General features: G+C 36.9%; 3 protein-coding genes across 4 annotated transcripts; 1 reads left to right on the forward strand and 2 right to left on the reverse strand.

Moving 5' to 3' along the window:
• Positions 1–8,927: 8,927 nt before the first annotated feature.
• Positions 8,928–9,851, forward strand: LOC100975258 (olfactory receptor 9G9-like). The gene has a single exon (XM_003806812.1). The coding sequence runs from the start codon at positions 8,928–8,930 to the stop codon at positions 9,849–9,851; it is 924 nt and encodes a 307-aa protein (XP_003806860.1).
• A 123-nt stretch (positions 9,852–9,974) lies between these two features.
• On the reverse strand, positions 9,975–17,135 carry LOC100971856 (olfactory receptor 9G4). Of its 2 annotated transcripts, none has more exons than XM_057299034.1 (2): positions 17,094–17,135; positions 9,975–12,531 (listed from the first exon to the last, which is right to left on the reverse strand). In XM_057299034.1, the coding sequence occupies exon 2, from the start codon at positions 12,511–12,513 to the stop codon at positions 11,575–11,577; it is 939 nt and encodes a 312-aa protein (XP_057155017.1). In that variant the 5' UTR covers positions 12,514–12,531; positions 17,094–17,135; the 3' UTR covers positions 9,975–11,574. The 2 variants fall into 2 exon arrangements, with proteins under 2 accessions (XP_057155017.1, XP_057155016.1); XM_057299033.1 differs by having other exon boundaries at positions 9,975–12,535.
• A 2,293-nt stretch (positions 17,136–19,428) lies between these two features.
• On the reverse strand, positions 19,429–20,376 carry LOC100974931 (olfactory receptor 9G19). Its single transcript, XM_034934151.1, is given in 3 exon segments — positions 19,429–19,602; positions 19,604–19,728; positions 19,731–20,376. Coding segments are annotated over 3 exon segments (945 nt in total).
• Between the last annotated feature and the right edge of the window lie 3,849 nt (positions 20,377–24,225).

Below are 24,225 nucleotides of genomic sequence, written 5' to 3' on the forward strand. Positions count from 1 at the left end.
AAAATTTAATAAAGACAACACAGGAAATTATCTTTATAAAATTTTAAATCTTTATTTTTTATAAAGCCAGTTATTAAAAAGGTAAAGATAAACGTACTGCAGTTTCATTGTTTTTCCTTAAGGGAAGCTCATTTAGATAACCTGGAAGTCAAACCTGATGAAAATGGCACCTGAATTTAACCAGACACAGGAGGAGTGTGTCCAGGTTGTAAGGTTACGCTATATTATAGAGGAATGTAAACAAGAAAACTAATATCTTGAACAGAGGAATACCTGGCTCTTAGTAACAACGTGGAAAGTTTCCTGGTCACAATTCACACACAGCAAGAAAAACCTAAAGTATAAAATCAAATTATACTGAGGGAAAACATTGGTTTTCTAGGCCTTTAAGATAAGTATTTCAGCATCAGGCTATAACAACAGTGTTAGAACCAGGAAGAAAAAGAGTTGATGAAAAGGTTGAAAGAAAGAGCTATCACTCCAGCCAAGCAAAAAAACAAACAACAACAACAACAACAACAACAACAACAACAACAAACCCACACATTTTTAAGGGAAGAAAGAGAGCTGAAGACAATGATTCAGGACCTGCCAATTATATGCAGCAAGATACAGCAAAAATTAAACTTCTGAGACATAAATCTGAAATGTTTCCAGAAAAAATTTACCTCCAAAAATAAAAGTACAATTCTGGATGAAAAAGACAGCATTTCAAAACTAAAACTAGAGAAATTAAATACATCTCAGGAAGAAATATGGCAGAAATAGAAATTGTCTGTAGTTTAGAATATCACCATTAAGAAAAACATGTTTCAGAATTAAAAATCAAAAATTTTTGCAGTCTTACTAAGAGCAAATCAATATATTAAGAAAATCGTTTTCTAATATAGGGGACCAAATTTTTTAGTTTAATATTAGTATATTTTCAATGTTAAGTCTCATTTTTTAGACAGTCATAATTTTTTTTAAATTATAGCCAACTTGATCACATACAAAATTTCTTTTATAAATTCCCCCTTTCACAAACACCATACCTACTCAGACCATTTACAGCATGCTTAAACTTTCTGTTATGTCTTATACTTAATCTTTCTTAAATAACCAGTCATTTTACTTTAGAACAAAAAGTTACCACAAAATATTTTTTCTCATACAAAATTATCTTCTTTTCAACTTGTTTTGCAAAAATATATTTTCATACCCATAACTTTTTTCCTATCTCTGTCTCTCTCCTACTTACTGGTACTTTTCCATCACATTGTAGCCTATTGTTTTATACCTGTTAAATTTATATTTTGCAAAAAAAACCTTTAAGTAACTCTAAATTATGCAAAATTATTCTTTTTTCTTGATAAAGAATATGCTTTTATGCCTTTCTTATAATTTTTTATTAAAACATGTCTTACTTTTTTGAGAGATTTTATATTATAGTTCTAGAGGTATTAATTAGTATTTTTAATTTAATAACCTTAAATTTAGTGAAAACCTAGGAAGCCAGAAATCTTGAATTATCTGTCATATCAGTATTTTATATATGAAAATCTTTATAATTTTTAAAAACATGTTTTTCTATAACAGAATTTTACATATATTCATGGAACCAAATCTATTTAGTCTTTCTATATTATTTTAGAATCCAAGAAAAGAAACTTATATTTATGGTCAGAATTTTGTTTTATGATATTATTTGGAAATGACTCAGACATTTAATGAATATCATTTAAATCAATATAATATAACTTTAAGATTTCAAATTACATGAAAACTATATTTACAGACATTTACCTCATTTCTATTATCTAATTTATTCAATTTTTTACAGTTTACATAGATTAGTTATGAAAATTGAGATATGAGATAAAGCTAATCATCATTTCTAGTTATTTTCCTATTTGTATAACTTATGAATATCAGGCATGCACCTAAGTAGAAATCTTAAATTATATGAATATTTTGCTTATAACTTAGAAGATATAGCTATTTTTACTAAACAAACATTATTAAACTAGCCTTAATTATCAAAGAGTTGACAAAGATTATTCTGTTTTAGGCTGAGTTTATAGTTTTATAACCTTTGGGTCAAATCCCAACACCCTAAAACATGTAGCAAAGACAAATATAAAATTCTACCAGTACACCTGGGCAAAAACATATGTTGACAATTTCCTGATAATTTTAAAACCAGCTTATTTATTAAAGATGTACTTAAGTCACATGAACTAAAAAGCATTTGGGTTATTATACATTTTTTATGAGTGCTCATTTATCTAAGATATGTGAATAGAATTCCTTAAGAAATTTTTTGCCGCAGGGCACAGTGGTTCACACCTGTAATACTAGAACTTTGGGAGGCCAAGGAAGGCAGATCACGAGGTCAGGAGTTCAAGACCCAGCCTGACCAATTGGCATGGTGAAACCCCATCTCTACTAAAAATACAAAAATTAACCAGGAATGGTGGCGGCACGTGCCTGTAATCCCAGGAGGGTTACTCAGGAGGCTGAGACAGGAGAATCGCTTAAACCCGGGAGGCAGAGGTTGCAGTGAGCTGAGATAGTGCCACTGCAGTCCAGTCTGGGTGACAGAGTAAGACTCCATCTCAAAAAATAAAAATAAAAATAAGAAATTTTTTTGCCAACTATGCCAGATTTTACCATGTAGAAACAACGTGCCACATAATACATGTTCATACACATATATGCACCTAAACACATATATGCACACACAAAGATGTGATAACTTTCCTCAATATGTAATCTAATGAAGGCTGCAGACCAAAATTTGGGTGAAGCAATTTATATAGTAGCTTGGGTTTTATTGTTGTTTGTTGGTTTGTTTGTTTTTCTTAGCCTCTTTAACATTTATATTTTATTTATTCAGTCTCAAATGAGTTTAGAGTTAAATTTTCAATTGTTTACATTGTAGCTAGGACTGGTTGAATTGTATTAGAAAAACAAAATCTCCAGTGTTGAACTAGTAACAAATCTATCTTTTTTTATTTTATTTTTATTTTTTTTTGCAGGTCTGTTTTGCTTGATTAACAAATGGAGACAAGAAAGAATTTTAGCAGGATTTGTTGTTTTTTTCGCAGGGGCTGGGGGGGTTAGTCTTTGTGTGGCAGAAAAAGCAAATTTTTTATGCCAGACAAAGATGATTTATATTGTTTAGAGTTCAAGATTTTGACCTGTTAGACCTGAGAGCCTAACATTTATACATATTTATCTAGCTCTTTTTATAGATTATTAATTTTTCAATAAATTATTTCATCACCATAAACAAATTTTAGTCAGGTAAACCTAAATTTACATTTTCTAATGGTGTCTAGGTTGTTGGTTACCATGGAGCTCTTGTAATTTGTGAAGCTATTAATTTAAAAGCCCTTTAATACTTTTAAAAAAGTCTTGACTAGAATGCCACAAGCGGTGAGTTTTATGTCAACCCCAGTAGAAAAGTCAGCAGATTCAAAGTAGGCAGTAAGAAAAAACAAGAAAGAGAGACAGTGAACTTAGAAGTCTCTACATGCTTAGCATGGTAGTTGCAGATCTCTAAAAGAGTTTAAATAATGAACATTTGAGCTCTGAATTTTTCTTGATGTAACATTGCTTGTCAATTTTAAAATATGCATAAGCATGAGCCATAAAATGTGGCTAGCTGGAGTCCCAAAAACCTGTCATGCCTTTATGTTTAAAAAACCCATTCTGTTTCTTACTCATCTCTTGAGAGCAAAGAAAATATTATCATTCCTATCAGGAAATGTCAGGAGTTTGGAGCAGTGTTTTAGATGGTAGCAATTGCACTAATGGCTTTTAATTAACCTTTCTGCACCCAACATTTGGAATATATTTTTGCTTTCAGAATAATTTTTTAAAAAGCAAGGGAAAAGAATCAAACCAAATCAAAAGAAACCAAGATAAGAGCATTCATAAAAATTTCAACCTCGGCGTAGAGATCAAACAAAATATTCAACTAAGCACAGAGACCAAAAGTGAATTCACCGCAAAAGACATGCCTTCTAGATAGAATGTAAATTCTGTAGAACCAGAGTACTCAATCCAGAAAGACACATGTCTTTACACCAGAAAAGATATACCACAAAAGACAAAAAGTATTTTATCACCCCTGGAGGGATGCATAGTCCCTTATTAGGTGACTTTATAAAAAAACAGATCCTGACTAATATAAAAAAGCCTCTACTAAAAGAGGCAGGCTCAGCCTAAGAGAAGACTCATCAGGGCAGAAAAGTGAGCCAAGGAAGTGGAGGAAAGCACAAGGGCCTCAAGTGAGCACTGCACATCAGTTCAAGAATCACCAGTTTCTTTGGATCATTATCTTTTTCGGGTTCTATTTCTGACACCATATATGTCAACCTAAATAACAAACACAGAGAGGCTATCTAAAAGAAAAATAGGTTTATCTGAGAATAGAGTGTTGCTGTGGGAATACAAATGCCACAGTAAACCGTATGCATATTCGGGGAGGTAATGGAAGACAAAGATTTTTTTAAAAATGAGAATTATGTGATTATTTTGAAATAATAATCTTTGGCTACAAAGATTGATGACAAGGGTGATGCCTGTTTTTTGTTGTTGTTGTTTTGTTGTTTGTTGGTTTTGCTGAAACATGCAGAGAATTTTTATTTATCACAAATGTTAATACTTATATTTACTTGCAGAACAGAGTCACAGAGAGATATGCAGGCAAGGTATTAGTGGGGTTCAAGGGTTTCGCACAACATTTAGTACACAGTAGGTTGCTCACTAAGGACTTGTCATATTTTGCTCAAATGCCAACTTTTGGTACCTTAGATTGTCAATTAGTCATTTCTTATATAGATGATTTTTTGGATAATTGTCATACTACATTTTTACCAATTAAGGATTTCAGTCCATTTTTTATTATTTTTTTCAATCATAGTTCAAGGTCAGGAAGTAGGAGCCCCATCCCCGCTCCCTTCCAGACAACAGAATAGTATTCTTACTAGGAGTTCCTAAGACCTAGCAATTCCAGCATGCGAATTGTGAGAGGACATAGCCAGGAAGATGAGAAACTGTAGCCATCATCCAGAGGTAATATATTCCATCTCTGTTGCTCCTTGCAGCCTGCAGGTCCTCTTCAGTGCCCTCTCCATTAAGCCCATTAACATGTAGGATCCTCATCTGCTTCACATTGGTGCCTTTACCAGATTCTCCAGCACCCAGGAGTAGCAGGCAGTCCATGGCCCGGTCGATGCTTGGCTGGACAGGCAGTTTCTGGGCAGGTGTCCTTGCAGAAGTACTCTTTTTCTGTAAAGTTGTGATGACCTTTGTGCAAGGTGTGGTTTTTGCAGTCTTTTATGATAGTTTTATCAGGAATACAAGCATGAGAAACCTCTCTTAATTCCCTTCACTGGCTCTTTTTGTCACTTTTTAAATTATTTTTTATGTATGTATGTATTTATTAATTATAGAGACATGGTCCCACTGTGTTGCCCACACTGTTTATGAACTCCTGGGCTGGAGAGACCCTCCTGCCTCAGCCTCCCAAAGTTCTGGGATTAAAGGCATGAACCACCATGCCCAGCCATATTTGTCACTTGTTTTTATTTAACACTAGTGACTTCATTTTGATTCCGGAAACTTTTATAAATGCAACCGATATTCATTTTAGTATTTCTCAACATAATCTACAAACAACCCACATTACAAGCGCTTGGGCTGCTTTAATGAAAGCAGATTCCTGGGGGCTGACCTGCAACCTCCTAAGTTAGAAACACTGGGGCGCTCTTAGGTGCAAAGAATTTGAGAACCATTTGTTACTTGAGTGTTTATAACATGCTAGGTACTGTATGTAGTCCTTACTTGAGTAAACTCCTTTACAACAACCCTAAAAAGAGATGAATTATCCCTATCTTACATATGAAGAAATTGAGGCTTTACATTGACTAGTGATGGAGAACTTGAATCCTTCTGAGTTGTTGAAAGACAAATGCTTTTTCAAGGATATCCCATCTGTCTCTAGTGTGAGCAGTCAGCTCTGATTTCTTAGGCATGCTTCCTAAATATCATGACATATAATGACAGGCAATCTGTTGCTCAGATGAAAAACAATTTCTTCACAGACACTCCTTTTGGGAAAACAAATATTTGTTTAGGCTGACTATATTGTGGACTGATTTCTTTGTTTGTCCCTGCACCTGTCTGCAAAATACACAAATGACCTGGGATTGCTGGTGCTGGGAAATGCATGTGGAATACCAAACAATTCTGTAGTGGTTTTAGGGTATAATGACATCATTAGAGGACACCCAGAACATCAATTCTCTTGACTTGTCTTCTGAGTCGGGGTTACCCATTCGTTTATTCCATAAATATTTATTGTACATCTATTATATGCCAGGTACTATTCTAAGAAGTGGAGATATGTAACATGCAAAAGAAACAAAAATCCTTGCTCTATGCTGTGGGCTTCTATCTCCGCTTTACCCCAGTGACCCAGTAAAAAAAAGTAAATAGAGAGCTGTACTGCCACAGGTAATTTGACCATTTAGCAACATTTTCCAGTTATTTTGCATTTCTTTACACAATTCCTAGAAAAGCCTATGAAGATTCATAAAGTAAAATGCAAAGCTTTGAAGTAGTGGAGTCTCAATAAATGAAAACATCCTTTAAAGAGTGGTTCTTTCTTTATTTTATATTCAATATGTTTTATTCAATTATGGTCATTATACTTTTAATATGAAATTGTCTAAAATGCATCCAGTGGAAACTTCTTCAAGCTAGCTTCTGGGTCGTTTAAACATGTCCCTATAATTTTTGAATATTTTCTTAGTTTCTGCCACAAGATGTCCCAGACTCATCTTATGCAATCCTTGACCAAAACTTGGGAGTTTCAAGGAATTCTGGGTCCTTCCAGTGGAGAAATGTTATTTAGTTACCAAAACTTGTGTTTTGTGTGTGCTTATAGCTGCTGGGTTCTTTCTTTTTTTTTTCTTTATTTTACTTTAAGTTCTGGGATACATGTGCAGAACGTGCAGGTTTGTCTTACCTGGGAATGCATGTGCCGTGGTGGTTTGCTGCACCTATCAACCCGTTATCTAGGTTTTAAGCCCCACATGCATTAGGTATTTGTCCCAATGCTCTCCCTCCCCTTGCCCTCCAACCCCCAACAGGCCCCAGTGTGTGATGTTCCCCTTTCTGTGTCCATGTGTTCTCGTTGTTCAACTCCCACTTATGAGTGAGAATATGTGGTGTTTGAATTTCTCTTCCTGTGTTAGTTTACTGATAATGATGGCTTCCAGCTTCATCCATGTCCCTGCAAAGAACATGAGCTTATTCTTTTTTATGGATACATAGTATTCCATGGTGTATATGTGTCACATTTGCTTTATCCAGTCTATCATTGAAGGGCATTTCTTAAGTGTGTGGTTGGATTTATTATTATCACAAAGATAAGAGGACTACTGGATATTTAGTATTTAGTAGACAAGTATGAACACATCCTGCATCCATAGGGACAACCTTATGCAAAGAAAAATGTTGCACTCCCTACATCCAGACTCCCAATGAGTATTTGTGCATTAGAAAATATTGTTATAATTACATCAGTTTGAAATCTACTCTGCTCTACAGACAAAGAAAATATATTTTGCAAGGTTCTTCTATATAACAATTTAATAAAACCAAGGAAAGATTGACATTTATTTTGTTTGAAACTTCGTCAAGACTTGACCAACTTGTCAGGAAAATATCACCAATGTCAATGTGACTCCTGATATTTGAGTCACCAACACATTAATGATGATTCTACATGTGTTGATTTTACTATCTATGTCTCACCAAGTGATCCAGCATTTATATATTGAATATTCAAATTATTTTATAATAAATCCTATATTATAATTATTTCATATAATAATTGTATTATGAATTATTTTTCTTTCATATCTCTTTTACATTAGACTTAGGATAGTTTACATACACATATATACATGTTTATACTTAGGTTGCATTAACTACACATATTATTTCAAGAATCTAAAGGAAGCATTTCTAAATGTTTGTTTGACAAGAAGATTTTTCCAATGTGATAGCATTCAGAACTATTGCTATAGACAATATTGACTTGGGCTAACTGTCCTTTTAAGAACTATGTTCATGGCTAGTTATAGAGGCTGAGAGATAATGCTGACTCTCAACATTTTATACCCCAAATACCCATAAAAACATCACACATTTTTTACTTGGCATAAACAGATAAATTCATTGGTCTTTACCTGAGCTTCACGCTAATTCTCAACCTGATTGCTTTCCTGGAATTTATGATACATGTACCAAAGACTCCTACAGAGTAACTAAGCAGATAATTTTTTATGTGATTGTGGAAAAATACAGTGTTACCACCTTCTAAACCATAGGGTCCTTCCCAGTTTTCATAGGCTCTGAACAATTTGTCCATCCATAGCTGGGAACAGGAAAAGGATTTTTTTTTCTCTCAGTGTCTAAATTAGATGAGCTCTTTCCTAGTTTGTTTTTATCCCATGATCTAGTTTTATTTTGTTATGAGCATTTAACATTAATTGACACTGTACCTATTTGTTTTTTATGTAACTCTCCCTTCTAGAATAAAAGCCCAGTAGGATAGGAGTCAGCCCTATCATCTTCACCGCTATATCCCACTGTCTGGAATAGCACACAGGGCTCAATAAATATTTTGTTTTTCAAGAAAAAATTAATAAACATTTCAATTAAGGCTTTTCTGTTATTAAATGCATTTTATTGCAATAATTATATTGAAGCTCAGAAAACTCCCATCACCTGCCCAAGGCAGCCAAAATTTCTGCTTAGTGTTGATTATATGTCAGGTGCTTAGCATAGAAAATGCCGTCATTTGGTATTGGTTGAGGCAATTAAACTCTTTTCTACTCTATTTGTAGGCGTGGTATCCATAAGCCATGCAGAGGAGCAATCACACAGTGACTGAGTTCATCCTCCTGGGCTTCACCACAGATCCAGGGATGCAGCTGGGCCTCTTTGTGGTGTTCCTGGGTGTGTACTGTCTGACTGTGGTAGGAAATAGCACTCTCATCGTGTTGATCTGTAATGACTCCCGCCTACACACACCCATGTATTTTTTCATTGGAAATCTATCATTTCTGGATCTCTGGTATTCTTCTGTCTACACCCCAAAGATCCTAGTGACCTGCATCTCTGAAGACAAAAGCATCTCCTTCGCTGGCTGCCTGTGTCAGTTCTTCTTCTCTGCCGGGCTGGCCTATAGTGAGTGCTACCTACTGGCTGCCATGGCTTATGACCGCTACGTGGCCATCTCCAAGCCCCTGCTTTATGCTCAGACCATGCCAAGGAGATTGTGCATCTGTTTGGTTTTATATTCCTATACTGGGGGTTTTGTCAATGCAATAATATTAACCAGCAACACATTCACATTGGATTTTTGTGGTGACAATGTCATTGATGACTTTTTCTGTGATGTCCCACCCCTCGTGAAGCTGGCATGCAGTGTGAGAGAGATCTACCAGGCTGTGCTGCACTTCCTGCTGGCCTCCAATGTCATCTCCCCTACTGTGCTCATCCTTGCCTCTTACCTCTCCATCATCACCACCAACCTGAGGATCCACTCTACCCAGGGCCGCATCAAAGCCTTCTCCACATGCTCCTCCCACCTGATCTCCGTTACCTTATACTATGGCTCCATTCTCTACAACTACTCTCGGCCAAGTTCCAGCTACTCCCTCGAGAGGGACAAAATGGTTTCTACCTTTTATACTATGCTGTTCCCCATGTTGAATCCCATGATCTACAGTCTGAGGAATAAAGACGTGAAAGACGCTCTGAAAAAATTCTTCAAGTCAGCATAATCCAAAGTCTGAATTGACATAATGTTCTCAAATCAATGCTAAGTGATAACAAACTGCTCAGAGAGGTTACAGAACTGGATTTTTATTTCTTTTTTACCATTGAACAAAATTCAACAAGAAAAATTGTGTTTCTATTTTGTTTGTTATGATTTTGAGATCAGACTATAATATATACTACAGTATTGTAGATTCAATTTAATACTGATACAGTTTTTAAAATTCAGTATCTCCGATTAATGCAAAATGGAAAAGTAATACTTCTGACATCCTAAAGTAAAATTAAATTTTACGTTGTTCTTTCCCATAATATTGAACCAATTATTTTTCCTACATAGTGAGTATTATGGAAATGAAAAGAAAACATAATATGGATCATTGATATTTGCCGGATACACCCCAAATCCTTCTAGTCAAGTACTCAAACAGCTTCCTTTGTGATAGAGGAATAAGAATGTTAAGATTATTTTGATGGAAAGAGGCAGGATGTGTCGGAAAATAAATGCAGCTGAAGAGAAAGATGAGAAATGTCAAAGTAAAGACAAATGAAATGGCTACAACTATTTGTCCTAAATTTTTAAAATGTAATTAATTTTTAAAATGTGCTAATTCCAGCAAATGTTATAACCTTTCCTCAACAAAGTGCTAACCTCTGAGCTGCAAGCTTGTGATTTGAAAACTGTAACCATTAATCCTTAACTTGCCATCTTCTAAAGGCTACTAAATGAAATATCAACCCAACCTGCCATCACAAGGGTGTTCAGTTATGGAGTTTATATCAGGGTTTAGGGAATTGGGCTCGAGGCCAAGGCTAGTTTCCATGTGGTTAGCAACATGTTTGATTTTTCAGGGTTTCAGGCATCGACCTAAACAAGTTTATCAGTTCTTAGGAATGTTCAAGGCCCAGGCTGGGTTCAGGCCAGGGACAACCATGCAGCTTATGTCTTTTGGTCAGGACAAAGGAAAGAGAATGGTAACTAGGGAACAGTGGTTACTGTTGTTGTTCATTTGTTTTATTTCGTTTGATGTTGTCACATCGCTGTGTGACCTGAGAGAGAGTACTGCGGAGTACTCACTCCTTGTAAGAGAGAAGACTGTTAGGATGATATGCAATTCTAAAGACACATATTTATTCATTAATTTTGAGATAGTTTTTTGTTGTCATTGTTGTTTGTAATCTGAACAACTCTTAAACATCTTCCTAATATTCTCTTTACGTAGAAGGCATGAGTTTTACAAAGATACTCCCTATATGCTCAGTTAGAGCTTTCTGAAGAAATTTTGAGGAAATGATTTTCTTAAAATAAATATTTGTAAAATCTTGAGCATATTTCCAGAAGCCTCACCCTTTCAGATATTCTTGTCACCTAGTGAAGATTGCTTACCAAACTTCAAAGTCAAACTATATTCATTAAACCACGTAATTTATTTTGTTCCCCAAGATCTCCCAAAGGGAGCAAACACAATGAAATCTATGAAAGATTTAATACTGCCAAGGCAAAATACCATATTGCAGAATGCCAAACAACCCAATATTATAAGTTTTAAATATTACTTTGTTTTGTTTACATCATAACAAACTAATAACAAAGAGTCATGTGGTCAATATTTTAATGTTTTAAATATGACTTATTGAACTTAATTGAACTACAGAAATGCAAATGAACACATTTATAAGCCAATAATCTGGAAAATTCAATAACAGCATTTGCAAAGAGAATAACTTTCATGTTTGTGGTTGTATAGTCTGTGTTGCTTTCCTGAAGGCCTCTTTGATATCTTTGTTTCTCAGGCTATAGATGAGAGGGTTGAGCAGTGGGTTGATCACAGTGTAGAACAGAGCAGCTACTTTGTCCCTCTCTAGGGAGTAGGTGGAACTAGGCCTTGAATACATAAACAACAATGATCCATAGAAGAGCATGACTGAGATGAGGTGGGAAGCACAGGTGGAGAATGCCTTGCGTCTTCCTGAAGCTGAGTGGATTCTCAGGACAGCCAGGAGGATGTTGACATAGGAAATCAGGATAGCAAGAATGCTGGAGAGGACTGTGAAGCCCACCACACCAAGCAGGACTTTTTCGTAGACCCTGGTGTCTGTACAGGACATTTTTACCAATGGCGGTGCATCACAGAAAAAGTGGTCAATGATATTTTTACCACAAAAATGCAGGCGGAATGTATTGGCAGTATGGGCTATGGCATTCAAAAATCCTCCTATGTAGGAGCCAGCAACAAGCCCAGTACAGAGGGCGGTGGACATGGTACCTGAATAAAGCAATGGGTTACAAATTGCTGCATGGCGGTCATATGCCATGGCTGCCAGGAGATAGCATTCAGTGTAGGCTACAACACAGGAAAAAAACAGCTGAGCCCCACATCCAGCCAAGGAAATGCGCTTATCTTCTGAGACACAACTGGCCAGGATTTTGGGGGTATACACAGAGGTATACCAGAAATCCAAAAAAGACAGATTGCCAATGAAAAAGTACATAGGTGTATGCAAGTGGGAATCAGTTCGGATTAAGATAACCAAGGTCATGTTTCCTGACAAGGTTATCAAATAGAGCATCAGAAACACTCCAAATAGAATCGGCTGCCACTGAGAGTCTGCTGAGAAACCCAACAAGATGAATTCAGTCAGGATGGTGCGATTTCCCACTTCCATGTCCACGGAGGTGAAAGCCTGACTATCACGAGAAGGGAAAATCATCACTTAGTGATTTTTCTATTCACACAAGTTGACAAGGGTATCAATTAAATCAACAATTACTAAGAAGCTTGTAGATTTTTCTCCCTTACTATCTAGAATTATAGGACTTCAGTCCATGATTTGGAAAAATTACTGGAATTGGAGTCAAAAATAATTTGAAAATTAGGAATTTTATTTATTAACTATTTAATGCAGGACAAGACCCATATTCTCATCAAACATGAAAAAAAAAAAATGAAACTCACAAGGATGACTAATTACTTCTTCTTTTTTTTTTGAGATGGAATCTCACTCTATCACCCATGCTGGATTACAGTGGCGTGATCTCCATTCACTGCAACCTCTGCCTCCTAGGTTCAAGCAATACTCCAGCCTCAGCCTCCTGAGTAGCTGGGATTACGGGCACCTACCACCACACCGACTCTACTAAAAACAGTGTTTTACCATGTTGGCCATGCTCGTCTCGAACTCCTGACCTCAGGTGATCCACACGCCTCAGCCTCCCAAAGTGCTGGGATTACAGGCGTGAGCCATCGCACCTGGCTGACTAGTAACTTCTTGACAGACTGTCTGATTAAATAAAGAAAACATACATAAAAATAACACAGCCCAATATTGGGTACATTAGTGGGCACTCAAAAAATTTCACTATCTTTCTATAAGTTATTGAAAACTTCTTACATGTCAAGTATTTGTATTGTTAAGTATTAGATTATTAAAGTTGCTATTTATATTACAAATATAAATACATTATGACCATGTACCAGTTACTATTCTAAGTCTTATGCTTAACCCCTTGAGTCTTGGATGGCTTGGTGGTTTGCTTTGGCCAATAGATTGAAAGATAGGCAGCTCCATGTGGATTCAAAGCCTAGATTTCAACAAGCTTTTTATGTTTCTCTTCTCACTTTTAAAATCCTACCACCACCATGTAAATAAGCCTGGGTTAGTTTGCTGGATAAGACATCTGGCTGCGCTCACTCTGTCACCCCAGCTGACTGAAAGTTGTCCCCCAAACATGCAGGTGGGGCCCTTCTATATGATCCAGCCTACAGTGGCACTAAGAGCTACCCACAGACATGAGCAAGCCCAGGTGAGAAAAGACAGGTCTGGCATAGGCAGAATTGCCCAAGTGATATGTCATCTGAGTTCAAAACCAGATCTTCTTACTTGGTAGTTCCGTAATCTTGGGAAAGTATCTTAACAATTCCCCACCTACATGTATTTACCTCCAAAATGGTGAGAAAACATCCATGTTAAGAAAACAGCCCATTTTCTGGACAGAAAATCAATCTACAAAATTTTAACTATCATTATTCTGAGTGGGAGGATAATTATCTGACTTAATTATAAATTCTGAGCTTGTAAAACGTAAATAAATAAATACGACTAAGTTTATACAAATAAGCAATTTCAGCCAGAATAGTGGTATCATCCAGTATCTTGCTAAAATCCTAGAATTTAATATTTTTGTCAACTATTTCCATGTAACTTGGCGAAGGAGTTACAGGGTTTAGGATTGTGGGGTCCAATATTTGGTACATATCCCTGACACTAATCACTGTATGATTTAGGAAAGTAATTCCTCATCTCAGGAACACAATTCACCCATCTGAAAATTTTGGTTGATCCTATTCTCAGCACCAAACTTCCATGATTCCAATTTGCTAAAATCTCGTATAGAAATTGTTACGTGCCAGGTGCGGTGGCTCACACCTGTAATCCCAGCACTTCAGGAGGCTGAGGCAGGAGGATCACTCAAGGCCAGGAGTTCAGAACCAGCCTGACCAACATAGCAAAAGCCTGTCTCTACTAAAAATCAGCCAGGTGTGGTGGTACACGGCTGTAATCCCAGCTACTTGGGAGGCTGAGGCAGGAGAATCGCTTGAACCCAGGAGGCAGAGGTTGCAGTGAGCTGAGATTGCACCATTGCACTCCAGCAAGGGTGACAGAGAGATACGCTGTCTCAAAACAAAAAAAAAAAGAAAGAAAGAAAAGAAAAACTTTCATGAAACAATAGATAGCCTCACTTGTTGCAATACAGTGTGGCAGAGCAGATTAACAGTCCTTACATACACATGTATCTTGGGATACACAGGACATTACCACTGTCTTGGCTGAAGTGAGAAATAAAATTTGCTGAAGACAACTGCACCCTTCTTTTCATCTCAAGATTTGCATACACATTCTTGTGTCCTTAAAATACAATCCTATGAAGTTGTGCATATTTTCTAAACACTGCATTTCTTAATTTCTTTATCTGCAAATAATTAATGGCTCAAACTTTTTGACTCATGAACCTCTTTGAGAACTTGATAAACTCAGCAACGATAATTCTCAAATATGAATATATACATATGTAAAAACATGCAAAATTTTAATGGGTTCACAAACTCCCAAAAACCTATTAGTTTGCCGGTTATGATTTCAGATTTAAAAATTCTAGTAATGGAGGATGACTAAGTTTGGTTGGGTGCTAATATGCTATAATAAGAGAGGAGTTATAGGTAATTAAAACTAATCATGTTTAAAGTTGAATTCCTAATCTGCAGTTCCAAAAATTGATTTTTTCATTCCCCATATTGGTTAATAAGATTCTACTCTTCCAGGATCTGAAGTCAAAAATTTGGAATCAGTCTACCCTGTTTCTTTCCTATCTACTTTTCCAACTGTCAGAAAATTGCAATTTTCCTACCTTCAAAATGTATCCTGAATCTGACCACTTCTCCCCACCTCCACTGCTACCACTCTGTTCAAACCACTATGATCTACTGCCAAGAATATTGCCATCGCCTTCTAACTCATCTACACCCTTGTTCCCTATGGTATATTTTCAATACAACAGCCAGTGTAGGCCATTAAACAAATAAATAAGTTGCTTCTGTATTTAAAACCCTGTAAAGGCTCCCAATTTATTCCGAGTTAAAACCCATAATCTGTCTCTCCCTTACCTAAAGAACCTTATCTCCTAACACTCACCACACTGACCTCCTCCTTCCTTCTGCCCCAGCCTCAATGGCTTTCTCACTTTTTCTCAAATGTGCCGTCTCTGTCCCAGCATCAAAGATTTATTATTATTATTATTATTATTATACTTTAAGTTCTAGGGTACATGACTGTCTGTTCCCTCTGCCTGGAACACTATTCTCCAGATGTTTTCATGGCTCACTCATTCATCTTCTTTAAGTTCCTTTCAAATGTCACATTCTGACAAAGGTGAATGTGACATTTTAAATTCCATGCCCCTTTTAAATTCCATGCCCCTTTCCTTCCGACAATCTTCACCCTTATTACTCTACTCCAATTCTACTGTGTTATCCCCCTCATCTATTGTCATCCTCTAACTCCTGTTTATTAAATCTATTTCCTGCTTCTTCTCACCAGAATGCAACATCTATACGGCAAAATATTTCTCTGTCTCATTTATTGCTGTATCCCAGCACAAAGAACAGTTCCTAGTCATGAGTTAGCACTCAGTAAATATTTCTAGAGTGAGTAATTGGTTAATTACCTTCATATCTTGAAGCTGGTTTAGCAAAGTACTTTCTATTTCTTATTTTTTTTTTTTATTTGAGACGGAGTCTCACACTGTCACCCAGGCTGGACTGCAGTGGCACAATATCCGCTCACAGCAACCTCTGCCTCCCAGGTTCAAGTGATTCTCCTGCCTCAGCCTCCCAAATAGCTGGGATTACAGACACCCACCACCATGCCTGGCTAATGTTTTGTATTTTTAGTAAAGATGGGGCTTCACTATGTTGGCCAGGCTGGTCTTGAACTCCTCACCTCGTGATCCGCCCTCCTCAGCCTCCCAAAGTGCTGGGATTACAGGCTTGGGCCACCGTGCCCAGCCAGTAGTGTCTATTTCTAACCTGGTTCAAAATATTCAGAACAAGATCTATCCTCAAGTGGACTTTCCCAGCACAGTGTACTGTATCAAAATAAGAAAGAAGAGTAAATAAAAGAGAAGTCTCACTTCCAAGACCTAATTTGAAACAAGTTACCAAATAACTGTGAATGTGAAATAAAAGGCACAGAAAATGTCTGAGCCAATCATGCTAAAGAATCTTCTATAGAAATGGCCTATCAAGATGCATCTTCCCCTGCAGCAGCCCAGGTCTCTGATCCCTTCACTAGAGCAAGAAAAACTCTTTGGTAGGAATGTGCCTTCCTGGCATCTCAAAATTAGTACCAAGAAGTGAAAATCCCATACACTAGTAGTTTAGAGTAGCACAATCACTGGGGTCAAAAAAGCAAGTCACATTTTTTTGTCCTCTTGATTTTTTCACTGTGTGAGTGAATATATGATGGCCCAGCATAGATACAAGACTGAGTTTCAAATTCTACGTGAGAGCAGGATGTATCACTGAATGGAATTTGATTTACTAGGGAGTCTGCACGTGCACCTGTGTGCATGTGTGGTGCAGCAGTAAATCCTTTGACAGCCGTGCCAGATTCTGTATCCCCCTTCTGATTTGCAGCTGAGGTCAGAGAAAGGCCAGAGTTCCTATTTGCCCCTGATCCCAGGTGCTTACCCTTGGTTTGGAAGGCCAGCTCTTGGAAGTCACACTTTTCCCTCTCTTCTGGTGTTTAATGTGCCTTTGTTGCACTCAATATATGTATGTCCTCAACAGCCCTTTGAGACACCTCCCTCACACCAGCACAGAAATACGTACCTCTGTCTCCAAAGACGCAATTAGAGTTCATCTGGAGTTTGGGGATGTTAAATAAATTAGAAAATGATGAAATGAGGAATATTTCATTAAAAGTTGACTCTCTTAATGGATCTAACTCATAATATAATCCTGTTATGTTGGGTCTGTCTTATAATTGAATTTTTCCAAATTGTACTAATTAAACTTTTCTAAAAAGTATCATGTGGTCTATATTGTTTTTCCATGTCACATGCTCTTTTCTCTGTCCAGGCTACTCGCCCTTGTCTCATCCACTGGCAATCTACTACCTATCCCACACATGCACAATGGTCTGAATTGTGTCTTTTGGAAATCCATTTGTTGAAGCCCTAACTTACTGTACCTTAGAATCTGACTATATTTGAAGATGAGATTTTTAAAGAAGTGATGAAGTTAAAATGAGTCAGTTAAAATAGGCTCAATCCAATCTGACTGGTGTCTTTATAAAAAGGAAAGTTGAACATACACAAGAACCCAATCCTGCCAGCACCTTCAACTTGGGCTTTTAGCCCTCAGAACTGTGGGAGAGTAAATTCCTGTTTTGTAAGCCGTCCAGGCTGCACTATTTTGTTATAGCAACACTTGCAAACTGATACACTCAATTACCAACACTAGGGCCTTTTTATGTTGGAAAAACCTCATGTTTTATTTGTAAAAAGACTGCTATAACCAGGAAATTTGATATGTCACGGTGAAATTGTCTCTAATTTTTAATTAATTTATAACATAACATTAAGAAACAACATACAAAAATTCATATATACTTGATTGTTATCAGTCATTGTTTTCCTGGTAAAGGTTTTCATTCTAAATCTTCCCTCGGATATAAAGTTTTCTGAAATCTCTCTCTGGCCCTACTTTTCGATCTGTTTCTATGTCCTACCTACATCTCCCTTTCTGCCTGTCTCATACAACTGCTGCACTTCTGTCCTTAATTCTTTCATTGTTGAGGAAAATACTCTTTTATTGAAAGTGCATGGTGGTTCTAAGTATTGATATTCATTCTCTATTTTGTCTATTGCTAAGGAAATCTGTCATCTTTGCATCATGCAAGCTAAAAAATGAGAACCAGAAAGAAAAAAACAAACTTGTTTCTAGGAGAATTTTACGGTACTCTTTTTTTTTCTTTTCATTTTTGTTTTTTAATTTTAAATTCTGGGCTACATGTGCAGGATGTGCAGGTTTATTATATAGGTAAACATGTGCCATCGTTGTTTGCTGCACCTATCAACCCATCACCTAGGTATACATATACACCAGGGAATACTATGCGGCCATAAAAAGGAATGAGATCATGTCCTTTGCAGGGACACGGATGAAGCTGGAAGCCATTATCTTCAGCAAACGAATGCAGGGACAGAAAACCAAACACCACATGTTCTCACTTATAAGTGGGAGCTGAACAATGAGAATCCGTGGACACAGGGAGGGGAGCAAAACACACTGGGGCCTGTCGGGGTAGGGCAGCGAGGGGAGCACATCAAGACAAACAGCTAATTCATACAGTAGATGTCGCAACAAGAAGCTGCAACAAGACTGGCACATAACTCTGGAGACGTGGCTTGGGAATAAAGCAGGGGCTTGGAGATTGCCTCGTGCAGTCATAACCCATGGCAGCCAGGAGGTAGTGCTCACTACAGGCCAGCCCATATCTACTATAGGGCAGTAGATACTTTTTGTGTGACTTCCTAACTCACTCTCTCATCTAACAAGTGAGGTAAATACCTTTGTTTTTTGTTTTCATTGTTATTTTTTGTAAGTTCTGGGTTTACATTCTTTTTTCAAACCAATGACCCTCATTATTTCAAGTAAATCACTTAATCTATTTAATCTTAACAAGATTACATAACAAGTTATATTATTCTCATTTATTAAAATGCTATAGATGTAGGCAACTTATGAAATGTCAAATGAAAAAAAATTTTCCTCTGCTTTCTTTCAATATTCTCAGACCCCTTAACAATTTTATAGACTCCGTTCCAAGCTACCATGCATAGTAGCTTTTGCAAATGCCCCAGCCTCGTTTATTTAAAAAATACATTCCGATACCTTAGCGCCAACTTAAAAACAAAAATGCAGACTTCTGTTTCCAAGTTATAAAATGATTTTATCTTTTATTTATTTCTGAGAATATAAGCTGAAAACAATGACGTGGAGATAATCTGTTAAAAATTGTTTACCAATATTTTTCTTTAAGAAACTTAAGTCTATCTAACATTTTCTTCAAGGCATCTTTGACTTCCTTATTTCTTAAGCTATAGATCAAGGGGTTTAGCATTGGAATCACCACAGTATAGAACACTGACCCCAATTTATCCCTTTTTAAGGCATAGCTAGTTCTTGGTTGGGGGGTAAATAAAGAAGATTGCACCATAGTACAAGGTGAGAGCCGTCAGGGGAGACCCACAAGTGGAGAAGACCTGGAGGCGGCCCTTAGTGGAACGGATCTTCAAGATGGCTGCAATGATGAAGAGATGGACGCAAGAATAAGTGCAGTGGGAGTGATGACATTGGAGGCAAGTATAAAATGCAGCATAGCCTGGTAGCGCTCCTTCACATCACACACCAACTTTACAAGTGGGGGCAGATCACAGAAGAAATCATCAATGATATTGCTGCCACAGAAGCTCAAGGTAGGTGTCTCACTGGTGATGATGGTTGAGTTTACAAAGCCGCCAAGGTGTGAAGCCGCAACAAGACTGGCACATAACTCTGGGAATGTGGCCCGGGAATAAAGCAGGGGCTTGGAGATTGCCACGTAGCGGTCATAAGCCATGGCAGCCATCATATAGCACTCATTTTAGGCCAACCCAGCAGAGAAGAACTGAGCCAGGCAGCCAGGAAAGGAGATGGTTTTGTCATCAGAAATGCAAGTCAGCAGGATATCGGGGATGTGGACAGAGGAATACCAGAGATCCAGAAGGAACCGGTTTCCAGTGAAGAAATACATGGGTGTGTGGGGCCAAGAAGCAGCACAAATGAGAGAAATCAGAATGATGTTGCCTGAGAGGCTGATGACATAAATGATGAGAAAGATGAAAAAGAGCACTCGCTGTAACCCCAAATCTTCTGTGAACTCTAAAAGGATAAACAGTTTTACTTTGGTGAAATTTCTCTTATCCATTGATTTTGGGTTTCTGTCATTCCTTTCTGTGAAAATATTAACACATATGCCATGACTTAAGATAGCCCTCACTGTATGCTTCCCCCATCATTTCCTTTCTGGAAAACTGAAAAATTCAATTGATTCGTATGAGTTTATTGTGAGACACGTTTATGCTGAAGTTGGTGTTCCATATCAGTTTATTGTGAGAAATGTTTATGCTGATATTGTCATCATTTCATATCAGTTCATTGTGAGACATGTTTGTGCTGAAGTTGGCATCATTCCTTTAGTATGGCTGTGAAATCAGTTCTAAGCTGCCGTGAAAGATTAGTTGTTAGGCACAGAACATACTGCACGCCACCTGTTTTATACCTAATTTTTCCTCCTCTTTAGGAGAAGGTGAATTGTGTATCTTCTCTTCTTGATGGGGGAGCTTGAAAGAATGCTCTGACTTCTTTTCAGGTGTTTAAATTATTTTGTCCTTTGTCAGAGATTTGCGTGAAAAAATAATCGTATTGTTCTAACCACATTTTATAATATCATTGGAAGTACATTGTTCTATAATTTCTTTGGAGGAAATAATTGTATTTCATTCAAATTTTTGTTCACAAAACTAAGAATACAAGTTTGCATAAAGTAGAACATATGTAATTTGAATAAAAAGAACAGATGTGCTTACAAAATGGCATTTTCAAACCACAGCTACCTTCGTGACCCTAAAATGTGTCTGGAAATGAAATAAAAGTATTAATCATTGGAAAATTGTGTTCATAATTTGGATTGAATTTCCTACAGAATTAATAGGTTTTTTTAAAAAAGAATGAAACTACCTAAAATGAATTGTTTGTGAAAGTATGATAGAAGGAGTAATGACCCACAAATATACTCATTTTCTAATTCCAGGAACCTGGGAATATTACTTTATATGGGGAAAGGGTCTTTCCATATGTTATTAAGAGAATTGAGATGGGGATATTATCAGGGTGGGCACAAAATGTAATTACAAATATCCTTACAAGAGGGAGGCAGAGGGAGACTTGACTCAGAAAAGGAGGAGGTAGTGAGTGTGATCATGGGAGAAGAGGTTGGAGTAATGCAACCACAAGCCAAGTAATGCCAGCAGCCACAAGGAGCTGAAATAGAAAAGGAGTGGATTCTCCTTTAGAACATCTGGACGGAGCATGACCCTGCCGACACCTTGATTTTGGCCCAGTGGTACTGACTTCAAACTTCTGAACCACAGAACTGTAGAAAACAGATTTTTGTTGTTTGAAGCCAGGAAGTTTGTGGTTATTTGTTACGGCAGTAATAGGAAATTAAATAGAAAGTTATGGAAACAACCCCAGAGTCTTCTTTCCCTCAGAGGTGGGAGCTGGAAAGAACTGTTGCCAGTCATGAGGGACACAATATCACTTAGAGGGCCCCTACTACCACCTGCCACAATGAAAGAAGGGTGACATTATGATTGCCAGTGTTCTGGGTTGGCAAGAGCTGTTAAATTTCTGCTAGAAGAGCCAAGGCTTTACAAGTCTCCATTTCTAGGAAAAGAAAACACAACAACCTAGTCTTGGCTATTTTGCTAAGACATGGACTTAACATTGAGCTAGAAAAATAAAAAATAAAAAGCGTTTTCTTGGAACTGTACTTATATGATGAAAGACTATTTTCACTAGGCTTTTAAGAATCTATTTTTTATTTAAACAAATATCAATGCTATATTTATTGTCAAAGTACAAGTTATTCATATAAACAAAGAGGATTGGATTAAATAATATTTGGGTTGTCTTTGTGTATCAAGGAGGTAAAGTTCTAAGGTTGTTTTTAACAAAGCATGTTCCTAGAAACAGCTTAGTACCAAGAATCAGGAGACCTGGATTCTGAATTTAGTGAGCTGCTGCCAATATTGAAGAAACTGGACACTTCCAGAACTCCTTTTTTCTTACCTGCCTTTCTTAGTTCAACAGGACTTTATGACATTACAGATGTGAGAAAGCACTTTGAAAATTAGAAGTTAAACCTACGTATTGCATTCCCTAAACTATGTGATTTGTTCATCTCAGCGATCCATCCCTCAGATACATTTGCTTTACCTCCCAAGGATCCCTAATTGCTCCCACGCCATGAGTGCCTAGATTTTCATGTGTTCTCCTGCAGAAACTACACTTTCTGTGGCTTTTAGAAAAGCTGGGTAATTCATTTCTGGACCTGTTCTCAAAATTCCGATTGAGAATGAAAGTTGTAAGAGGCATTTCTTCTCTAGCCTCTCATTTTCATCTACGGTTGGTTATTAATGTATAAAATAAGCATAAGTATAAATATATGCACATATTCATATATAATTCAATGATTTTACAAATAAAAATGGTTGAAGGTGGCTGAGTGTGACACATAAGACACATTAAGCCATCTTCCATATTTACATAGGTAAATAAATCGAGAAGATGCAAACAGAAAAAAAATAGAACTAAACGTAAAATTCAGGCAGGGATAAAACGTATTGCACATGAACATGTCCTATTCACTGCTCTGTGTAGACCACAAATTCGACTCAACATTTCTCATAGTTCATATAAACAATTAGTAGTATCCAAAGACAAGCAAAATGAATCAAAATTTCAGCAAACACTGCCATTTTTAATTCTATTTTTTTTTTTTTTTTTGAGACAGAGTCTCACTCAGTTGCCCAGGCTGGAGTGCACTGACATGATCTTGGCTCCCTGCAACCTCCACTTCCTGGGTTCAAGCGATTCTCATGCCTTAACCCCCCATGTAGCTGGGACTACAGGCACGTGCCACAAGACCTGGCTAGTTTTTGCCTTTTTAGTGTTTTTTGCCTGGCTGTTTTTTGCTATGTTGGCCAGGCTTGTCCTAAACTCCTGGCATCAAGTGATCTACCTGCCTTACCCTCCCAAAGTGCCAGGATTACAGGCGTGAGCCACCACACCTGGCCCATTCTGCCATTTTCAATATTAACTTTGAAATCATTCTTCCAAAGATTCCTTGTAAAGAGAATGATTAAATGCAATGCATAACACATTGAATAAATACATACACACACACACACAAGAAAGAGTTTTCGTAAGCTAAATTTACTTGTCATTCATTCATAGACTTAAAGCTGGCTGCATCCATTGCTGAAATCAAGGCATGCTTAGAAAACTTCTTCCCACAAATCATCTCTCTCATCTTCAACTATCTGACAGCTTCTTTCATCAGGAGGATTTTTTAAGTAAATAACTCTGGGAGTGGTCACACCAAAAGGAGCTGAACTCTTAGTGATTGCTCAGTCCTCTCCAGGCTTAATGCACCTGCAGTCTGTGTAATTCAGTTTGGTACTTTTTCAGATGCTGCTTTAGCTATATATTAATTATAAATGTAAATGTATAGTATGTTTCCCAAAAAACATATATATATAAAGAAAAAGAAATACTTGAAAGTCATGACAATATTGACCTCTTGTAAAAAAAAAAAAATCTGTCAAATAACCATTTAACTACCTGTTTCACTGAAAGAGAAAATAAAGTCTGAATAAAAGACATTTGAGGACACTTCAGCTGTCTTCATTAAATAATATATATTATACATAGTTTTCTCACCCCTCTTTTTTTTTCTTTCTTCAGTTAGTGAGTTTATTGTATAAATATCCACTTTAGATTTCAATCCAGGTAAAGCACAGGGATAGTTTCTATCTTTCTCACTGCTCTTTACTAAGTATTTTCTGTAATTTAATAGGTTCTCAATAAATGAATAAATTACTAGTCCAACCACCAGATACTTTGAGGAAAAATTGAACGTACATCTCAGATCTAGGCTCTTAAAATACTCTTCCCTTACCTCCTGCTACCCCCACATTTTATGATCCAAGAG

Source organism: Pan paniscus, chromosome 9 (genome assembly GCF_029289425.2).
Source record: "Pan paniscus chromosome 9, NHGRI_mPanPan1-v2.0_pri, whole genome shotgun sequence".
Classification (NCBI taxonomy): domain Eukaryota; kingdom Metazoa; phylum Chordata; class Mammalia; order Primates; family Hominidae; genus Pan; species Pan paniscus.

Coding starts and splice junctions, on each gene's coding strand:
- LOC100975258 (XM_003806812.1), top strand. CDS start 8,928: ATGCAGAGGAGCAATCACACAGTGACTGAGTTCATCCTCCTGGGCTTC.
- LOC100971856 (XM_057299034.1), bottom strand. CDS start 12,513: ATGGAAGTGGGAAATCGCACCATCCTGACTGAATTCATCTTGTTGGGT.